General features: G+C 51.4%; 1 protein-coding gene and 1 non-coding gene across 2 annotated transcripts in view; both read left to right on the top strand.

Moving 5' to 3' along the window:
- Stk32c (serine/threonine kinase 32C) overlaps positions 1-22,334 on the top strand; it is a 78,275-nt gene that overhangs the window by 31,781 nt on the left and 24,160 nt on the right. The window contains exon 2 of the mRNA XM_021194710.2: positions 14,923-14,978. Coding sequence (XP_021050369.1) covers positions 14,923-14,978 — 56 coding nt within the window. The remainder of the gene's footprint in view (positions 1-14,922; positions 14,979-22,334) is intronic.
- Positions 22,120-22,226, top strand: LOC115063011. The gene has a single exon (XR_003842899.1). It is a non-coding gene; the product is annotated as a U6 spliceosomal RNA (small nuclear RNA).

The following is a 22,334-nucleotide window of genomic DNA, read 5'->3' as shown; positions in this document are numbered from 1 at the left end:
TTGGAGGAAAGGGGAGAGGTTGGCCCATGGAAGGGCAAGCACAGGACCCGGCCCCGTGCTCTGGTGCTCCTCACCCGCAAGGATGTGATCGTGGGATCAGAGTTACAAGACCATGGTCACAGTGCCCAGTGCCTCCCTTATTTCTCTGATACAGAAGCGCACAAAACAGTTGTGACTCATCCCCAGTATTTTCTTGAAACTGGGCTGACTAGAAATACTGTAAAGGCTTGATAAACAGGGCTCAAATTCTGATTTAACACAGTTCAATGCTGTTTGCAAAGGAAAAAAAGCCAGAATAAAGTTGCCTTAACTGTTCATGGTTAATCTTTGTTCTGCCTCTGCCTTTCAACTAGATAGCAAGCTTGCACAAAGAAGATCATATGCACCTGGCTGGCTTTGGGGTTCTGACACTGGGGCTATGTTCACTGTCCTGGAATTAAATGGTGCCCTGTGACTACTGCTAGTTCATACAAGTAGAGCACAGGTTGAAGCTAGGTCCAGGTGCTCTGGGAGAGCAGCATTGTCTGGGGGCCTGAATGGCTCCTGACAGTACCTGCTATTAAGGTGTTTGGGGGTGGGGTGGGGAGACAGGTCCCCATGTCAGCATCTAGAACAGTGCCATGACTACCTTGTGGTGCTCAAGGCACTGGGGTTTGTGATAGTAGACACTCTTGCCCCGCAAAGGCCCTGGTGGAGGTCGAGTGAGTGCAAGAGAGTGGGTTTTACAACGGCTGTGACTTGCCTGTGAGGGATGTGTGTCACCTAGCTCCACTAAGGGCTCTCCTCCTGATGCCCCATTCTCTTTTGAGCTGGCCATTCTTGCACAGCCAGCCATTGTCCTAACTAGTGGCTGGGTCCTTTTGGGTGATGCATCTCCCTGAGTCTGAAGAGGGTCCAGGGAGCATGGCTCTGTTTCACAGCGCAGGGCGAGCAGTTGTTTATGGCCAAGTGTCAATGCAGGATCACAGGCCGTGTGATCGTCTCTTTTGAGCACCAGAGTTTTATCTGGACTTGATTTTCCTTGTATCAAACTCAGTGATGTTTGTGTTTGTGATGTGCCTGCTGCAGCCTTGGGGATACATGGCTTTCATCAGGAACACACATGGAAGACTCACTCGTCTCAGGGAACTATAGCAATCCATCCCTAATGACCAGCTGTCTGGGCTAAGGAATGTTGAGAGCTTGATCCCTCCCATTAGTGTACCCTCTCCAGCAGGGCACATGTCGACAAAAGATTGAAATGCTTAGGGACCGATGGCCCCAGCTGAGAGATTTCTGGGTGTTTTCTAGAAATATGAGTTATCTTTGTTTTATCCTGGGAAGAAGATGCAAAACTAACTTCCACAGCTGACTGAGGGTTCGGGGAGTAGGGGTACAGGGCAGGGTTTCGCCTCCTGGGTCTAGACCACCTTCCTAAGGTGAGGCCTGGGAAGAAGGGGGTCAAAGGAGCATTCACAAGGTAATCCACAGTGCTGTGGGGACATCACTTGCAGTTAGGGCTGGCTGCTTGGCAGTCCCTCTGGGATGAGAGTCCCGCTGTGTTTCAAGATGCGGGAACTTCAGGTGGGCACATATATTGAAAACTTCTAAACACACTCATGAGTGTACATGTATACATATGTTGCAATTCATAGTTGAGCACAGCATGCAGGAATAAAAGTGTTTGACGCACTCATATACAGGTACACATGACATACCCACATCATAACACACACACGTACACACAACCCTTAACTAAGCACAAACATGCAGACATTTGATATAAATGTACACACATTGAATATGCAGGCACACACAATGACCTGTGCCAGAATACACAAATGTAAACACACATGCAAGTCCCTGTCCGTGTGCATAGGTGCCAGTGGGTACACATGAGCTCAGACTCCCTGGCCTCACCAGTGAGACAGCATGCATGACTCATTGCTACCCTGGTACCCTGGGCATCTCTTTGTTCATGGGTCCAGCCCTGCTCCTGGCACTGGATACCTGGATCTCCCTTTAGTTTGTACTCTCATGTTCTATTAGCTCAGCTACCCCCACAGGATTCCCCCCCCCCAAAAACACCCAGAAACACCTGACTCCTTTCTTCATTAGCTATGGGGCAATCCAGCTCCCTCCTCAAGGAAATCATCTCTGACCCTTCCAAATGGCTCCAGGACCCACACTCCACTCCCTGGTGCTGGCCAGCTCTTATGCAGCGTCACTGTATCAGTGAGGCTGAGATACCTATGTGGTGGCACCATGCCTGGTGGCCCAGGCTTGGAGGCCTGCCCCACAAAGTTCTTCCACATTTCTAAGAGTTGATAGAGGGGTGCTGGGGCGAGGTGTGGCCTACCCCGGTGGACTAGAATCTCAATTCCAAATTTGTATTTTGGGAAGAAGTCCTCAGAACAATTAGTCTCCAAATAGAAATGGTTTCTGATTGAATATGTAATGATGGGTTTGGGAGGTGGTGGTATTGCCCATTGCCCACAGTTGCTAGAACAGCCAGCTCAGCAGGCAGACAATGCCGGGTGGGGACAGTGTCTCTTAAGAGGTCTGCCTGGGGAGGAGGTCTTTGCTTGACAGCCTTCTTAGGACATGTTTGTTCAGCAAGGGGGTGGTGCAGGACCCTGCTGACTCTGTCTGTGTGTGTGTGGAGGGGCCCTCTAGGGAGAAGCAAGGATCTTCCCCACACGACCCTGACACGAAGCAGCGTCACCCACTGAATCACTGTAAGGGAACCTAGCTTAGAGGAGAGCCCTCTGCTTGGCAGTTTCTGAGTCCTCGCCACCTTCAGGAACCCCAAGGGGCTTTAGTGCACATTCATGTGCTATTGCGGGTTAGACAGTTCCGTGTCTAAATCTATCAGAAGCTCTGACTGTCACTTTACACAGTAAAGAGGACTTTGCAAAAGTGACCGTGCAGAAGGTCTTGAGACTAGAAGGTTGCCGTACAATACCTGGGTGGGCTCTATATGCCTCATGTACAGGGGGCAGAAGGGCAAAAGGAGGCTGGGAGCTGTGAGAGCAGAGACAGAGGCTGGGGGAGGGTGACTACAGGAAGGACTACTGAGGATGGAAGAGGAACTGCCAAGCAGTGGCGGTTCAGTCCTCTCTGGAAACCGAAGAATTCTTCGCTGGGGCCTCAAGGAGGTATGCTGTCCTGCTTCCCAGGGCTGTTGTCACAAACACTTAGGTCCCACAGTGCAGGAAGTGGGAAGTCCAATGTGAAGGCATTGGCAGACTTACCATCTACTGAGGTCTGCCTCTTGGCTCATGAATGGTGTCTTTCTGCCTTGTCCTCACTTGGTGGGCATGGCCAGGAGTCCTTTGGGACTTCCATTATAAAGGCACCAAGGGATGAGACACCTCAGAACCTGACATCTCTAAAGGGCCCCCATGGCTCAGTACCACCACCCTAGCAGGAAGGTTTGACCTGTGCAGCTGGGCAAACACGTGTGTTGTCTGCTGATGACACTTGGATTTCAGCTCAGCCACACCCACGTGAGCCTTCAGTCCTCAGTACTACAAGAGAACAAATGTGTGCTCTGTTAAGCCACATCGTGGTCACTGGTTAATGTTTACGGGAAGTGAAGAATCCCAGGGACTCAACGGTAGGGCTCCCCTAGGCAGTGTCTCTGGGTAAGACACCCCAGTAGGAGAGATGGGAGAGCGTGCACCCATAGCCGAAAGCCAGGCAGATGTCAAAAGAGCCACATAGATCAGCGTGGGCAGATCCACAGCTGCAAAGAGGAGTGAGACTTTTCCAGAGAGAACGGTGACATAGGGGTCCTGGATAAGGTTTGAGGGTCCTGGTGTGGTGAACTAAAACTGGGCCACTAAGGGTGGTTTAGGGAAAGAATGGCTGATAGGGGAAAGTAAGGGTGTGTAGAGGGGTCCACAGGCTCTGGACCAGTCTTGTGTCTGGCCTCGGGGGCTGCTAGTCTGTTTTCTTTATGACTTGTATGCCTTAAATGTTTCATGGAATGTTTAAAAATGGCTGAGGATCCAAACATGAATTGAAAAGTGTGGGACTCTGATGGCTGTGCCCCGAGGAGGGGATCCCAGCATTCCCAGCTTGGCTACTGTGCCCCAGTTCCCCTAACTAGTAAGTTCTGTGAGCTGAGCTGTAATAGAGGCTTGTCAAGTTCCTCGGAGTCTTTTCCTGGGACTCTGCTGGGTAGAGCCAGGAAATCAGATAAAATGGTGCGACCCCTCCACCTCTGTTGGCTTCCCCCAAGTACACAAGAGGACATTGCCCTGGTTTCAGGATCCCAGCTATTCTTCCCTTTGGTCCAAAGTCTGAGATTCGGAGGTGACCAATGTTGTGTGAGGGTTAGCTTCCCAGCCTTTATTGTGTTATCAGTTCATGTCATGGCATTTACATGGCACTGAGCAGGACAACCAGGACAGTTGGGTTTAGGGTTAGGCAACTGAGTAGGTTCTGAGGCTCAAAGCACAGCAGTCACTGGGGGTGACTTGGGCTTGGTGGGGGTGAGGGTGGGTACCTTGGGGATTGAGAGGTATGGTTCTAGGGCAGATGCCACGGAGAGCCTCTACTGGTCCCTGTCTGTTCCTGCAGGGTAAGAACTTAAAACATGGTTTCAAGTTCCCTGGCTACTGCAGGCAGGACACAAGTGACCAGTGGGAAATGTGGCTGCCCAGGCTTCTGGACTGGGTGGAGAGCAGATAGAGTCTATGTGTATGTTGGGCGGGTGAGAATGTCGTGGGTGTGAAATCGTATGAGTATGTGTGAGAATTCGAGTGTGCCTGTGCTGGTGTGGGCAAGATGAATGTGTGAGAGTGTAGGTGTGTAAGTTGTGCTATAAGTGTGTAAGACTGTGTCTTGTGCTCTGGGCCCTGGGATGTACTGAGTGTGAGGAGACAGTCCTCTGCTGCTTTGGTGCATGTACAGACGCTGATGCTCATGCACGCTCCACAGACTCCTCCCACACTGCACTTTGCCCGTTGCCTTAGCAACTTTCTGAGCACTGGTAAGTGCCTGTCTTGTGGAAGGATGTAGGAGATGCATCCTGCTGAGTCTGGGATGTTTCTTTCATGGTCAGCCCTCCAGCTGAAGGGGTTGGTGAGGGTATGGGAGTGGGAAGTGGGGCAGGACCTGTCAACGTACCGCACGGAGAGATAAAACCCAGATGTGGGACCATATGATCTTGCATGTCTGAGGACTGTAGCCTGCTTCCCTGGAACTTCCTAACTTGGCTGGTACACTGGGAGTTGATGGACAGTTGTCTTCTGTCAGGTGGGCCTGGCAGCCTCCTGGCCACTCCCTCCTGGCCACTCCTCCCTCCTGGCCACTCCCTCCTGCTGCCTATGATCATTTTCATCCCAGGGCCTGGTGCTAAGGGTCAGAAGACAGTAGCTTTTCCTTCAGTCTCCCTCTCCCTCTCCCTCTCCCTCTCCCATCTGTGGGGTCTCCTGTTCTGTGTCTGCAGCTGTCTTTAGAGACCAAGGCAGCATTCAGAACCTTTGGGCTCTGGTTGAGGGTTGGGCTGCTAAGACCCCAAGGTAAGCTAGGGTTCTTCCTCTCAAGTGGGCAGGTGGAGAAAGGTGTTCTGAGCAAGGTACTGTACCTGCAGTGTGTGTAGTGTGCACAGTCCCACCATCCACCAACATGTGTGAGCTGTCCTATGCTTAGGGCGATCCAGCAGGGAGGAGGATGCCTGGGTTGTGGGCTTCATGAAGGGGCTGCCTTGGGGTAGCTCTACTCTGACTGTGACCTAGCCCTTCCCCAGGAGCCCCTCTGCTTTCTAATCCCAAAAGGTGGAGGTGGCTGGCTCCTCTCTGTCATGGCAGCAGTGCCAAACTCTGGCATCTTCTGGTTCAGTCCTGAAGGCCATAGGGGAAGAAATGGCTATTCTTGAGCCCTGAAGAGCTCTCAGCATTGAGTGAGTCCTGCCTTTGGGCCAATGTGTAGGGACTGCTTTTAGCAAGTTGATATTTTCCTACCATTTATTGTTAACATTTTTAGAACAAAACTCTTTCATGATGAAATGCCCTGTTCTTACCCCTAGTCTGTGTGTGAGATGAAATTTTTGTGTATTGAAATAAGTGTTTTCTGTCCCAGTTCTTGGTGCTGTGTTATCTGGCAGGTGTGGTTTTGGGCTCCACGTCACTATGTGCCCTAGACTGTGTAGGAAGGGCAGAAGCGTAGACATCAGGGGGTCAGTGGGCAGCTCCTTTTGAGAATCTGTGTGGATCACATGAACAGGAACTGACAACTGGGACTCAAGATGCACAGGGCACCATCCCTGAGCCCCAACTCTTATCCCTGCTGAGCATGGAGAAATGGTAGGGTAAGCTTTGAACATGTATCTCATGGGCCAGGGTGTGAGTGTGGGGCAGTGTCATTCCTGCCTTTGGCATGCTGAGGAGAAAGGGCATAGAGCATCCCTTGTCCTCAGTGAGCATACTTGGCAGGCAGGGTACCAGTTGCTTCCCCTGTGCCCTTCATTCCAGGAATGAGGAGGCTGTGGGAAAGTGCTGTTGACAGTCGGGGAAGGTGTTTTCGCCTCTGTGGAAGTGCTAATGTGTGTGAGAGTACGAAGTGAGTTCACGCCTGTCTGGTTGCGAAGCCCTGCTGCCTGCTCTAGGCAGATGCTGGAACCGCTCTGGCACTTCTCCCTCCCCCATCTCCGTGCACTGGGTGTCTGCAGGTGGTGGTGGAGAGGAGGGGAAGGCATAAGACTGCAGGACCCAGTGCTGGGCTTTGCTTCTTTCGGTAGCCCTGGGGTCTGCACAGCTGAGCCTTCATTCCCACCCTCTGGGAAGGACAGGGAAGCAAGTGCTGGCGGCAGCTTCCCTTGCATGAAGCTTGCCAGACTCTTCTGGCAGCTGCTCTCCGAGGTCCTGACCAATTTCAGAAGCATCAGAGCTAAGCTCAGGTATGGGCCCTCCCTGGGTTCTGTGGCCCTGGTTTGTCCTTCACCCCGCAGGATGGTCAGTCATAGGATCTCAGTCTCATGGGTCTCCCCCACATATGATGTGATCTAGAAGCACAGAGACTCAAGCCCACACCTGCAGCTGGGGTCTAGTACCTATTGCCTCTGGATACCAGGCTATTGCCTCTTCCTAGGACCTCCTATGTCTTCCTCCAGGGTGCTGGTGGCCTGCAGACTGGTAGAGCTACAGCAGAAGCTCAGGAGCTGCAGTGGCCAGTGGAAGGACAGCTTTGGGCAAACTCCTTCAAGCCCTTTATCTGGCCACATTCTCTCCACTCATCCTTCAACCATGGTTTCAGGCAGAGGACTTGTTTCCCATATAAAAGCCAGTCCTTAGCAAGGCCATCCTAGGTTCCTTTCAGAATGGTTCCTGTCTGCTCCATATATTCATGGTGAGGCTAATACATTCCGGATAGCACTCTGGAGAGCTGGCTACTGTTCTAGGCCCTTGGCTAGACTCTTGCTGTGTGAAGCTACTGATGTACTCCAGCAAGGACCCATCCACCCCAGCACTCCGGAGGCATATGTCTTCCGAACCTGGAGTTCATATCTGCTGGGGGAGAGGGGTTCCTGTGGTACTGAAAGGGGTCAGAATGGCTATAGCGGAGGAAGCTCCAGACACCCTGAGCAGAGTCGAGGTATGGATAGCCCCTAGCAGTAAGGTCTACAGAGAATATTATGACTGTGATCAATTTTGGGGTCAGGAGGAACCCAGGGTAGCAGGGGAGACCACAGGTTTCCTGTCTGTAATTCTGGAATCCTGTGACACAGTTAGACCCCAAATCCTTTTGGTCTCTGGAAGAGATAACCTGGATAAGAACCCCACTCTGTTCTGACTTACCAGCTCAGAGATTTGAAGGATGGGCACCCTGGCAGGGTTGGTGCTCTGACTCCCCAAACACCTGAGACTAGGAGCTGGTGGAGGGCCAAGTCCAGTGGTGACTGAAGCCAGCTTGGCACTACAATACAGCAGGGGTATTCCCTGGGTCTCAGTGTTAAGTCATGACTGGGAAAAGTACACACACACACACACACACACACACACACACACATCGATATCAGAATGTGTTCTCCTGTGTCTGTTGACTGTGATACTAACAGGGTAGGCCCTTGTCTAATGTGAGGTCCTAATGAACTTGGATCTCCCAGGTCTGTCCCTGGTAGTTCTAAGGGTGTCAAGCACCTGAGGGGTTACAAGAAGACAGGCTTTGGACAATAGGCTCCCCTGGGCCACGGTGGGGGAAGCACTGCTACCCACAGCTGTGGGAGAACCCCATGTTCTGACCAGTGTAGGGTAGGCTTTCTGCCCATACCAGGCAGCTTCCCCACAGGCCCCAGGAGCTGAGCTGTGGCTGGCCAGAGTCATTGTATTGATCTTGCTGCCGCCCTAATCATTAATTTATGGAAGTTTCCATTGCAGTCTGGGGATGTCAGAATGGAACACGGGAACAGGATGCCAGATTGGCTCAGGTTAGCTGGGCCAGGGTGGGCAGAACAGTCTGGGAAGTCATTACCAGCGGAAGCATTTACTGTAAACAAAAGGCGGGGGATGGGCCAGGTCACTGGCATCACAGAGAGTAGTGGTGGGGGAGCTGCAGGGTCCCCTGGCTCTTGGCATGATCCTGGTTATGAGAAGCCAGGATTGTTCTGGAATCCAGGATCCCTCGGGAACCTCAGCTTTATCTCAGCTACTTCTAAACCCCTTGTCTGCTGCAGGGAAACCCATGAAGAGGTCTTTGCTCCAGCCCCAGGGCTAGAGACAAAGAAGAGCAGAAGGTGCTAGGGCAGGGCTCTGAGGGGAGCCAGACCTCAGCCAGCTTCTGAGAGAAGGCCTGAAGGTGAGCAGCAGGTAGCTAGGCAAGGAGATGGCAGAGGATGTTCCCAGTCGGGGCCGCAGGACCTGGCTGTGTTTTCCTGTGTGGCCTGGCTAACTGGGGGATGACTGAGGACAGCCCTGGCCGTCTAGAAAGTGGCATAGACCACAAGTCCATGGCCCTAGAGGCTACACACCTGCTCTGCCTAGGGCCAGCATGGTGGGAGGCATCTGAGGGAGTCTTTGGGGACTCACAGCAGTAAGTACCCTTGACTATTGCCTGCGTCTTTGATGCTCTGAACTGAGGAGTCCAGCATCAGACCCAGAGCAGACAGCAACTTCCCTACTCCTTACATCTGAACTTTTGTCCTTGGGGCCAGCAACATCTTTGGGATATGGAAAGAGGTATCCTGGGGTCCAACCAGCGCAGAGAATACACTCCTTCTTCACACCTTAGGACCCTAAGTTCCTTTGCCAGCTAGCTGGCCTATCCCACTCAGCTTTCACACATAGGAAAGGGCCGCCGGATGAGCCTTGAGCAGCTCCAAAGGCTGCGCCTGGGTCCTGCTGGTACCATGTAGGTGGCCTATTGAAGAATAGAGTTTGGGATTGCTGACTCTCCACCTGTTCCTACCGAGGTAAGAGCCTGTACTCCAGGTAGCCCATGATCCCGGGCCACACATTTTATAGAAGCCACAGAACTATAGCCAGTCAGGCCTTTAGTCATTTCAGGTGGGAGATCTTCCTCCTGAGACTTTTCTGGGTCATGGGCTGTATGGCGAATTTGACTCGTACTATGCAATCTTTGGGATCACTTCAGGTTTTCCCGTTCATGTGGAACTGTCCTGTGGGTGAGAGACTGGCACTTTAGGGGGATACTCACAGGTTACCAGGAGACAGTCCATATTGGGAAAGGGTCCCAGCTTAGGCTCCATCTGAGGCTGTGGGTAGCAGCGCCCCTCATCCCGGCTTTTCTCTGTCCAGCCATTAAGTTCCCGGGTCTCTCCTGGATTTGGGCAGGACTCTCTGGAGACATCTTGGGAATATGGCAAGCACAGCTGCCCCTCCAGGCCTGCGGGGGAGGCCTTCAGGCTGTGCATTGATTGTGTCACCGATAACAATAGAATGACTCACAGAGCAGCCCTGAGTCTATTTTTACTTTCCCGGGGACCATCTTCCTTCTGCCTTCCTCACAGGGGCATGCTTTTGTCTGTTTTAAGAAAGGACCACGCTTTAACTTAGAACCTAGTGACTTAGCACTCTCCCATTGCTTCCTGTTGGGACACACTGCTTTTATGCCTGTCTGCTGAACCCAGTGTCAGAGCTGAGGTGCCATGTCAGGCAGGGGTGGAGGCCTGGCCTGGCCACTTGCATGCCGCTTGTTTGTTTGTTTTTTAGGAGACACATGTTCAAATACCTGTTGGTTTCGCTTGGGATTTTGTGCGAACTGTGTAAGTATTGATGCTTTTGGCTTTCCCTTGACTGTTTTTAGCTGACACACATTCTTGATATTGTCATCAGAATGATTGTGTCATCTGCCCCTTCCTGCTATCCTTTATTTGCTTGCCATCACAGGACCAGTGGGCAAGGCTCCATGCATGATCTAAACATGCCAAGGACTCTTGTGAGAAAAATACCTGCTCAGGCCACACGGTCAAAGCAGCTGGCAGTCACAGGGAAACCAGAGAGGAAGGGGGCAGTGCTGGCCATCCTCAGCAGGAGAGCCTCTTGTCTTTCCTTTGGTGTGCGTTTCCCAGCCCCCTTTCTCAGGATCATAGTCAGATGTCACATTGAGGGAGCATGTGTCTAGAAGTTTTCTGAGTTGCCAGGCTGGGACACAGAGGTACCCAGTTTCTTCCTGCTGGGTTTTGTGGTTGTGAACCCAACTAATGACTTGAACAGCACTCTGTGTGGCTCTCTGGTACCTCACGTCCTTGAGAAAAATAGTTTCTGGGCTACGGGTACAAGAGAGATGACCTGCATGCCCTATATAGCAATGACTGCTTGCAGCCACACTCTGCAAAATAAAAGCTTCCCTTGAAGAATAAATATTTTAAAAACCCTTGATTCTGAAATATTTATTTGCCCTGGGAAGAGTCTGTGCCCACGCTCTTCAGTGTGTTGTACGATGGAAGAACATCTGGAGGCCGGGAGCTCTGAGCCGGGCCAATTCCTTGCATGCAAGACAGACTGCCTCCTCTTCAAACACCAGTTTTGATTTGAGCAGGGGATTTGCACATGTAAGATGAACCTGTTGGGAACTGAACTAGTGTTTGCTTCTTCTTACTTGATAATTTTTGAGGTGTTGAACACGGGGGGAGACTTCACCCCACAATTAAACAGCAAATAGCACAGGAGTTGTACAGACTGCCTCACTCAGCTCTCATCTGGGCTCTTTCATCTGCCCAAGGTCAGCTTCAAAAGTGTCCCTGTGGTGGTCGTGTAAGAACAGGCGGTCTGCACCCCCTTTCCCTCCATGTTCTCCACTTACATGTCTAATGTGTTTTCTTCCACACCGGAGTTTTTGTGTCTCCCAAATGAGGAAAAGACTGAAAAGAGGCCCCAGAGCTTCAGATTCTCTTCTGGGTACTGGGGGTGAGGTGGGGTTTGCATTTATCTGGACCCCTGGATGCTATGGGAGCCTAAAGAGAGGAACCTGCATCTGGGGATGTGCAGCAAGGCTGGGTTCTAAGCATTTTTGGACCCGAGGCCAGCCAAGTTTGCTAATGAATTGATGCCAAGTAGAGGCTGACTCGGTCACTTAGAAGGACAACCCTGTTGTTGATGAGGTAAGTTTGGGAAAAGTCAGGAATCTCTGTTTTAATTTTTTTTCCACACAAAAGGCATCTTCACATGGCCATTGGCCACTCTTACCATGAGGGTGGGTTGTCTCAATGAGGAACTCAGTACCTGAGTCTTGGCAGAGTCTTTCCCCTGTACAGGCCATGTTCACTTCCCACACCGGGAAACTCGCATGGCAGCCACATTTCCTTGGTTTTGTGAATTGGTTATGAAATGGATGTGCCTAAGAGGCTCACATACTGAAACTTGAAGCCACCTGGCACCTTCTTCTTTTCAAGGCCACAGCCAACATAGTTTCATGCCTGCCTGGCTCTCTCACCTACTGCTGGAGCTGGCAGGGGAGAGCCTCATGTGCCCCAGGCAGAGGAGGAAAGCCGAGGTCCAAAGAGCTGAGTATACCGTGGGCAACAGCTATAGAGCTACTCTAGCCTACCACAGGAAGCTGAGGGTTGGTGGGAGGCCACAGACAGGCAAGTGTCCAACCCACAGGTCTCACTGAGCACACACTGGCTCTGCACCCTAGCAGATGCTGTCAGAAGGAGCCTGGAGTTTTGTTTTGTTGTTTGTTTTAAGACAGGGTCTCACTATACAACCTTGGCTGGCCTTGAACTCATAGCAGTCCATCTGCCTCTGCCTCCCAAGTGCTGGGATTAAAGGCATTCGCCATGACACCCAGCCTTCCCAGGAGGCTTCATCACCACATACCTGGGAGATGACATCAGCCGTGCAGGTGGCTGAGCATGCTATAGGACAGCTGCTGAGAGATTCCCACTTTCCTCTGACCTGTTTTTTTTTTTAATGTATTTTATTCCCAATTCTGTCCTTCCAGGAAAGACTAAACTCAGAAACCCGTGCTTGTGCTCTGCAAAGGCTAGTTGTCTAGGCTGAGTTTCTGTGTGAACTCACAGCTGTTGGGCAGACACTTGACGTCTACATTCTGCTGGTTGCTGAGGGGTTGTTGCCAGGGACATCACAGTGAGCTTCCCACAAGCAAGGGGATACCTAGCCTGTTTCTCAAGTGCTTTGAGGCTGGACTATAGGAACCACTGGGGCTGGGGGGCTGAGTAGGGCCCAACAGACAATGCTGCCGTTCTGGAGGTGGGCACGGAGCCTCACACTTCTCTCCAACTGTCGGGGTGAATGAGGCTGCCTGACTATGGCTGCTTGAGTGGGGTAGGGTCCCATGTGCAGCTGTAGGAGGCCACAGCCCTCTAGGCTGTATTTGAGTTCAGATTGGGCAGGCACAGAGACCCTAGCTCAAAGCTTGCTGGCAGAGCCCAGTTTCCAAAAGCTACACTGTAGCTGGCCCAGGCTTGTTCCCCTCCATCAAGATGCAGGCCTTATTTTATACCCTCAGGTTAGTGCCTAACCTCTGCTCCCAGCCTGCTGTTTCTGCTCCTTCTCCAATCCCTGATCATTACATTTAGAACCTTGTGTAACACCTCATCATGTCTATACCTTCACCTTGCTTCATGGCTTTGTGCAGAGCCATGGCTATGGGGCAGGTTGGAGCCTAAGGGAAGAGGTACACGGGATCATCTGCTAGATGGTATCTACACATTCCCACCGCACACACTGTCTTAGTTAGGGTTTTACTGCTGTGGACAGACACCATGACCAAAGCAACTCTTATAAGGACAATATATTTAATTGGGGCTGGCTTACAGGTTCAGAGGTTCAGTCCATTATCATCAAGGCAGGAATATGGCAGCATCCAGGCAGGTATGGTGCAGGAGGAGCTGAGAGTTCTACACCTTCATCTGAAGGCTGCTAGCAGAACACTGACTTCCAGGCAGCTAGGATGAGGGTCTTAAAGCCCACACCTACAGTGACACACCTACTCCAACAAGGCCACACCCACTAATAGTGCCACTCCCTGGGCTGAGCATATTCAAACCTCACACCCACCATGCCACCATTCTCTCACCATACTTTTTAAACCACTGCAGAACTAGGCTTAGACAACCAACCTTCCTGTCCTAGCTGGTAGATGCAATGACTTATCCCAAACAGCAACCGTGCTTTCCTGCTCATAGGAGGGGCAGTGGGGCTGGCGGCCACCCACCCTGCTGTGAGTGCTTCTTCATTGCAGTATGCTGTTTTCTCGAACAACAACAACAACAACAGCAAAGGCTATAAAGTGACATAGGCTAAAGAAGAGGTTCAGATGAGTTTGGGTACTGAGGGCAACATGGGGGCAGAGGCTGAGGTCTCCAGCAGGTAGCCACAAACTAGGCTGCCCTGGGGTCAGTATATCTCAGTCTGGAACATGCTGTCTGGTGTTGTGCATGCCTGGTGAGATGGCTGTGTGTTCTCGTCCGTGAAAACTGCACCCATTCCCTTCAGGCTTCCCCAAGGTGCTTGCCAACTCTGACACTTGACATTCTGTCTGCTTCACTTTCCCCTCAACCAATCTAGTTTCCACTGATCAGAACCCCACTCTGGGGCAGCAGCAGAGCATCTGTCTTATACCCATAAACTAGGAAGAAATGAGAATCCCACCCTTCCCAAAATCTCCAGAGAGAGAGTGGTTATGGAGTGAACGTGTAAGGTTCTATGAGTCATAGGCAGCCTGGGTCCTCCCCTGGTAGGTATCCATACAGCAAGGTCCAAAGCCCTGAGGAGACCCTCCAAGTGGTGTGCTATAGGGTCACACACTTGGGGACCTAGTCTTCTAGGCTGGGTCAGTTGGAGGGACCTTTCTAAGGGGTGCTGGACAGAAATCCAGGCTGCCTAAGCCCATCCCTCAGGGTCTACCTGAGAAAAGGCTGACCCATCTTGACCGCAGGGGATCAGGGCACAGCAGGAAGTCTGGGAATCAGAATTTTCCTCTGACATAGGCAGTGGTGCCCAGCTCACCAGCAGTGGGCACTGGTGATCCCTGGGAAAGACAACCAAGCTGTGTTGAATGTTGTCTGTCCTGTGCCGTTCTCCATTGTTAATCCAGAGACCATTATAATCCCAGGCCAGGGCAGGTGCCTCACCCTGTTGTTGGAGAACCCCAGAGCAGGGACTGATGCTGAGATGCCTTGATGGTTTCCCGTTTCACATTTTCCATGGGATGCGATGTCAGTCGAGTTGCTGGGTTGCAGATTTGCAGCCGAGGAAGTCTGGGAGCCTGACTATGGTCATACACATTTCCCAACCCATAGTAATCCTACAAGGAGGGTCAGAGACATCCTTTTCACACCTGAAGTTCACCCAGAGTCATGCTCAGCCCTTCAGGAGAGGGGTTAAGTGGATGGATCTCTGATGGACTGAAGGATTGTTAAGCAGATGCAAGCTTCTTAAGGTGCAAGCTTCTCGTGCCTGGGACAGGACCTTTCCGCTGCCTGACCTGGTGTCTCTTTGCTTCATTCCACAGTGAACTTTGACCACTTCCAGATTCTGAGAGCAATTGGGAAAGGCAGCTTTGGCAAGGTAAGGAAGAGCCTCTGGGTGGGCCAGTGGAGGGTGGGGGACATATGGGACCATGGAGTCACATACAGATTTACTCCATTCCTCCTCAGAGAAGCTACTCCTGTCACTAGGGCAAAAAGCTCAGGACTATCAGGGAGGAAGTTGGGGGGGGGGGCTCTAGGCCTTCAGGGGTTGCCCTCAACCTAGCCCTTCTCCACCTTCCAGGCAAGGTCTCTGGGCTCTCAGCTCAGCCGACAACAGAGTGTGGTCTAGTTTAGTTCTGTAGAGCTTTGGTCACCCAGTAAGGGGTTCTGTGTTCCAACATGCACCCACTCACAATACTGTAGCCATCTTGCAGTCTGAGGGATTTCCTCAATAAGCCTTAGAAGGCTGCATCATGTAGTCAGTTCCCCAGGATTCAAGAGCTACATTTCATGGACCTTCCAGCTGAAACATCAGTTCAGGCTACACACTGTAGTGCAGAGGCCAGATTGTATCTACATCAGTTCTTTAGGTGCAAGGTGACAAAGCCCAGTGTGTCTGCCCAGCCTTCTTCCTCCCAGACCAAGCCTGAGGGAGGCTCTTGCCCCTCAAGCAGGCGCCCTGTGGAGCCTGTCTCCATTTGTCTTTTCTCTTTTGGCCAGATCTAACTTCCTGATTGCTGCCTTGTGGTAGCTACAGATTGGGGGTAATTATAACTCAAAGAGATTTAACAAGAGCTCTGAAAAGGCTGGAATTAGCCCTCGGCTTCTGCATGCAGTGTGATGTGCTGTGGATGGACCCCTCCTGAACAGAGGTTTGTGTTCAGCCATCCGGGCACTTCCCTCCCCTCTAGCCTCACAGCTGTCTGAGCACTGTGTCTATTTAGGCTCCAGAAAGCCTTCTCTAAAGAGATTGTGCCGCCACCAGAGTACAAAGCACAGGGTGATTGAGGGCGATTAATTGCCTCTACTTCATTGTATCACAAAGGATGGCTGTTCTGATTGCTGAAGCCTGGGGTGAATTAAGTCAAAGCAGATGAACACTTAGCACGGTGGTTGAAAACAAACCACAGGGAGGCGTCTCTAACGTCCCCTGGGGCCCTGAGGCTCCTACAGGCCAACTGCTTTGAGTCTGTGAGGATGGTTAGCCTGAGTCCAATTGAAACTCCTCTGTGCGGATGTTGCCAGGTCTGTGGAGGGTGCAGGCAAGAGGGACAGACAGGTGGGGTTCGTGGAGTAGTAGAGAACAGCAGCTGGAGCTAGGATTAGGAGAGTAGCTGATACTAGTAGGTACCTTGATCAGGAGGCACTCAGACCTAGGTCTGAAGAGGGCTGTGTTGTAGCGGTCCAGACTGAAGACCACCATTAGTGGGCCAGGCTGGGGTCAGGCAGTGTAAAGGGTAGGTGCTGTTTTCTGGGGATATTTCCACTTCCTTCCCCCGGAGGCTTTCAGAGCACCCCTTACCCAACCCTTCCCAACCTTTACCCAATCCCATACCCAACCCTTCCTGTATTTACGGCCCCTCCTCCACTCCTTCAGGGGGTATCCCTGATCCTCAAGAGGGCATCTGGCACATCCGATCTTATGTCAAGTTTGCAGAAACCCAGGCTCATGGCTCCTCTGACCAAATCTTGTCTTTGAGAACCGTTGAACTGAAGCAGGCTGCTGTGGGGTTGAGGAGACAGGATCATCATCTAAGATGGCGAGAGGCACAGTTGCGACACTCCTTCCTGATCCTAATTAGCTGCCTAGTTAGGTCACCAGGAGTCTTAGGCTGTGGATGCCTGGTGGGTATTTGAGACAGTCAGCACCTCACAGGTTGGGTTCTGTCCTTACTACTCTCAACGGTCACAGTGCTGGACCCAGACAGGAAGGAGTGGGGGCCTGGAAAGGAAGCTGGGCTTCTGGTAGGCCTGAGAATATATCTACCTGTAAGCTGTGTTTCAGAGGCTGTGTTTCTTGCAGACAACTCTTCCTATAGGTGAGACAGACAAAGCCCTCTGAAGCCCTACTGTGTGCAAGGCAGTGGCAGAATATGTGCAACTGATACCAATGTTTCCAGTTAATGTTCCTTTAACCCAAAGCTACTTCCAATAGGGGAAGTGACTCTTGGAGATGGGCTATACAAATGTGTTATAACTAGTCCTTTGCTGTTTTCCCAATTCTCCAAAACCTAGTAAACTACATATAATGTTGGTCATTATGCAACTGTTTTAGATGCACAGTCCCGTGTCACCATAGTCCTGTTAGTATGTGACAAATTTCAGTTACTTTCATCTTGTAAAAACTCAAGCCATCTCTGTTAAGTGATAACTCTCTCTTGCCCCCTTTCTGGGCCCTAGCAGCAGAATTCTGCTTTCTGGCCAGGATACCTTGCCTGGGTTATTTCTAGCTGCTATGACGGAAGCACCACATACTGGATGCTGGAGCAATAAATATCTCTAGTCGTTACTGATGCTGGAAGTTCAAAATGGAGACAGTTATGGTGCCAGGTGGGGGGCCGACTTCCTGGCTGTGCCCCTCAGATGGTGGAAAGAGGTCAGAGTTCCCTGGGGTTCTTCATCAGGACATGAGTCCTCCTCACTCTCAGGGTTTGCTTCTAACTCCTTAATACGGGAACCTGGGAGGAGGCACAAGCATTAAATACGGTATAGGAAGGTTTGCTTCTGGTTGGGTCCATGTAGTAAAATATCCTTAAGGTTTGCCTGCGTCAGAATCTCCTTCCTCTGAAGGTGGCGAAGTCCTACTGACGCGTGCACAGTGTTTTCCCATTGAGGGACTCTTGGCTTGCCTCCACAGATCAGCCATTGTGCATACTGCTGTTGCTATGAACATGAGTGGACAATGGTCTCTTGGTCTTCCTGCTTCAAATTCTGTGGCTCAGAGGTGGAATCGCCGTATCGCAGAGTGACCGTATTATCACCCCACCATAGGGCATACCAATAGTCTGCTCTTTGGGCAGGAATGTTCCTCCTCCCTAGGGCCTTACGGGCCAGTTTCAATTTGGATAAGTCTCTCTATCCATCTTTATCTCTTACCTCCCTACTGCCCTGGTCACTCTCTGTTCCTTAGACTCCCCCACCCTCCTTCTCTCTATCCCCAAGCCAATGCCAGCCAGAGCTCACATACACAGAGGCCTCAGGGTACCTGGACGTAGTGATTTCTGGGGAAGGAAACCTAGCCTCTTTCTCCCCTACTGCAGTCTCAGCCTGAGGTCTCCTAAGCAGTTGGGTCTCACATTTTGGCTGCAGCGCTCTCACAGAAAGGCTGAAGGAGTCGTTGTGTAGAAAAGGAAGGGATGCACATCAATAGAAAGGCTCAGGCCCAAACACACGGTCACCTTCTTTTCAGCTTATAGAACTTAGAGAACTGGGTGTGAAATGCCTATGACAGAGGCCCTAACCACTCCAGGAGTTCTGTCCCTGCGGAGTCCTCAAATCCTTAGATAACTCCAGGGAGACCTGGGGAAGATCATCTTCAGATGCAGATGTGTAATTTGGGGGCTTTGGGCTGGTATACAGCTGGGCCAGGGTCCTCTTGCCCCTCCCTGACATATCTGTTAACATGGCCCCCAGTGATGACACCTTGCCTCTGCCCAGCATTTCAGAGACAAGGCACCACAGTGGTTGCCATGGCAACCTCTCAGTGTCTGCATCCTGCCGGGAGTATTGTGGGACATCACTGGGCCTATGGTTCACTAGCTCTGTCTGCGGAGAATCTGGTTCTCAGATGCTCCACACAGCAGCAGGAGACCAGTCATAGCCACAGAGAGTTCAGAGATGCCTACCTTCTGGGATGTGATTGCTGGGATGATTAATGCTGAATCATGGGGTCCAGGGTCACCCCTGGGGCTGCTGGAGCCAGTTCTCCCTGCAGCTAATGGGGATCACCCAAGATACCAGGATGAGAGGCAGCCTGTGTCAGCTCAGCTGTGCAGGTGTTCTCGTTCTGTGCTCTGTGCTCCTTGTTCTTAGCCAGTGGACTCTGATAGCAGCCAGAGAAAGGGCAATGTTCTGACCTTTGATGCTTATATCAATGTCAAGTGACTTTCTTACCTTTAACATTATCTCCACCATTTTCTTCCAAGACATCCAGCCATGAATCTTGAACTCTGGGATTTTCGCATCTCAAATATTTATACTGTAGCTGTCAGAGCCATTGCTCTGTAGACCCCATTATGGGATTAGCTGTCACAGTGTGGATAGCATCTATGAAAAGCGTCACTAGAGTAAGCTCAAGGTGGCCACCAGAGTTGCCAGTTGCAGTGACAAGTCTCCAGATGCTGCTTGGTGCTACTGACCCTGATCACAGCTGCTGTGATCCCTGCAGATGCCTGGGCTGTATTCTCGACGGCTTGTGACAGTCCTGCAGCACACAGGCTCTGGCTAAGGCATCTGCCTCTTCCCCTCTTTCAGACATCCTGCCGAGTCTGCCCCACTGGCAGAGGCTGATGAGACCTTACTAGGCCCAAGCAGATTTGGTGGAGCCATCTCATTTGTCCGGTAGTGTGCCTTGGAGACTTCAGAGCAGTGGCATCTGTTAGCTGTGTTGGTTGTGACCTAAGATGGCTTGAAACGGCCTCTTGTTTGTACCTTTGCTGACTGTGGAAAGGGGGTCAGAAAACATGAACACACTAGTAAGGAGGGAGAGAGGTGAGGGAGCTCCTTTTAGGAGGACCTTGTGTCCCCTTGTGGGACCACAGCAGCAGATGGGGCCCAGGGAAGGACTGTAGAGACACACAGAGTGGACAGTTGTCAGGTCCAAGTGAATCCCGTACAGGGTGGTCCAGCTGCAGGGTGCTTGCCCTCACCTGCCCACTGAAGAGTTCTGTCACTCAGGCCCAGGCTGACTCTGGGATGTAAATTCTGATGAACTGTGGACTTCTCTGCCTGAGAAGTGGCCTTGGGACACTCAGTCTGCTTGATATCTTTTGAACTTCCCTTCTATGGGCCCCAAAGCACAGACCTCTGCAGAAGCCATCTGGGCCCTGTCCTCACCCCAGGAGGCTCCTGTGCCTGCCCACACAGAGTGAGTCTCCTTCAGTAGCCTTTCTCCATGAAAGTCAGGGCTGCTGGCTAGGGTGGCTTTGAAGAGGGGAAAATGCTGAAGATCAAACAGGAGCCCACCCCTTCCAGGATTGGAGGTGAAAGAAACCCTACAGGAATACTGAGCATAGCTACAGGGGGTTCCTCAAAAGTCCTGAAGGTCAGGAGGTGAGGCAGCATCAGCTGCAGGAGGCTCATCAAGGGGAGGGGCTTAGTTCTCCAGAGAGCAGCTACAGGCTGAGTCTTGGCAGGGATACCACCAGGGCTGTGTTGCAGGATCCAGGAGTGTCACATGAACTACAGTACTGTGGACACCAAGGGTTCCATGGCAACTAGGGATGCTATGGTCTTGAGCATCAGGAGCCTGTTGCAAGTCCCTCTTCTAACAGCTTGTTCTGGACTTGTCTCTGCTGCCTCCATAGGATAAAGAGAGCCTCCTGGCCACCGCCCCACAGAGCCATCGTGCAGCAGAGCATTTATCACATGTTCCTAAGTGGGCCAAAACACGATGTGAATGTGCCAGGCTTGCCTCTCAGGGTCACCCAGGCAGTGCTGGTGCCTTAAAAATAGCTGTTTCCCTTGTGACAGTCTTGGGTGGAGAGCTCTTGCTTTCTTCCCTGCATAGGCGTAGGAAGGCCACCTGTCATCTCCCTGGCATCCTTGATCCCTGGGTGGCTTTGACTTGGGAGGACCAAGCAAGGATGTTCAGCTGAGGGTGGTCCTGCTGACAGCCAGGAGCAGGATGGGTGCCCCCTGATTATTGGACTTGGAGGAGCTCCCCTTGCTGGTGAAGCACATGGGGCTGGCAGACATAGCTGTCCAAGATACAGGCCATGCTTAGGCTTCATAGGAGGCTATGACTGCCTTGCGTGACCTCTGCTCACCATGCACCTTGCTCCTTGCTCCCTTCTCTGCCTGTACACTCCAAAGACACCTCTGTCCTGAGATATCAGCTGATCTGTGTGTCACCACCACCCCCTGTGGGAGCCTCATGCCTTTCGATACTTCACAAGTTTCTATGTCCTGGACAACAGGGCAAGTGTTCACCCTTACCAGGGAAGGCTGCCCTATCCTAAGCCTGGGGTTCCAGCCCTCCACACATAGCAGAGTCCAGTGCTAGTGCTGAGCGCACCCCTCCACTGACCACTGTGAACAGCAGCTTTCAGTTCATTCTAGGCCACTGAAGTCCACAGCTCAAAAATAGAGGGAAGATGTACATTGGCCTACTATGTGCCTGACCACCCTGCGAAAGCCAAGTCTCTTTTTTGTCCCTCTCTTGCATTAAACTTAATCACAGAGAGCAGCCCACCTCTTTGTGCTTCAGTCGTTGTGTTCAAAAAAACAAGGATGGTGGTCTTAAACATGGCTACAGAACTTTTCCACACCTAAAATAGTCAACAGTGTGGTCATATGGGCACTAGTGAGACTCAGGACTTTCCTGATGGCCTTGTGACTGTTATTATTGCTACTGCTCTGAGTCAGGTTGACAGTGAGGCTGTACAGGAGTGGTTGGTTCCCCTTGCTCCGTCTCTGCCCCTCTTCCCTTGCCATGTGGTTTGATTGAGGCCCAGGCTGCTCTGTCCTGAGGGACCCTATCTGTGAGCTCTTCTCCATCACTGCATAGTCTTTATCAGATCATCTGTGACTGAAGGAAGGCTTCGTCAACAGAGAGCCAGACTTCTGCCTGAGACCCGTGTGCATCTGACTTTGGCAGCGGCTGTCCAGGACTGCTCACCACTTGTATATTGCAGCCTGGTGTGGGCTGGATTGCATTATTTCTGGACACTCCAGCATAGGGTTCATCTTGGATCTGCCTCCCAGGTCGAGATGTTTCTCACTCTGGTTGGTGGTCTCACTGCCACTCAGGCCTCTTGTTTCTGTCTTGTGTCTCCTCTCAGACTTGCCCCTCCCCCCACCTCCATCACTGTCTTTTAAGGATCATGGGGCAGCATCTGATGCCCTCGGTCCAGGATGATGTCCTCCTCTCAAAGTGAACATCACAGCTGCAAAGTCCCTTTCCCATGCATAGTAACATATCTACAGGTTCCAGGATTCAGTCATGTGTGCCTCTAGAGGATATCATTTTGCCAGCCATTCATATTGTGATTTGTTATTATGTTTAAAGGTGTGCCAACGTGCTCACTTCGGCAGCACATATACTAAAATTGGAATGATACAGAGAAGATTAGCATGGCCCCTGCGCAAGGATGATACGCAAATTCGTGAAGCGGTCCATATATTTAGGACAGACGGGACAAGAAAGAAATTAGGGAAACAACACCCTTCACAATAGTCACAAATAATATAAAATACCTTGGTGTGACTCTAACTAAGGAAGTGAAAGATCTGT

Source organism: Mus pahari, chromosome 1 (assembly GCF_900095145.1).
Source record: "Mus pahari chromosome 1, PAHARI_EIJ_v1.1, whole genome shotgun sequence".
Lineage (NCBI taxonomy): Eukaryota > Metazoa > Chordata > Mammalia > Rodentia > Muridae > Mus > Mus pahari.
The sequence above is the reverse complement of the archived record's forward strand: the minus strand, read 5'-3'. Positions and strand labels throughout refer to the sequence as shown.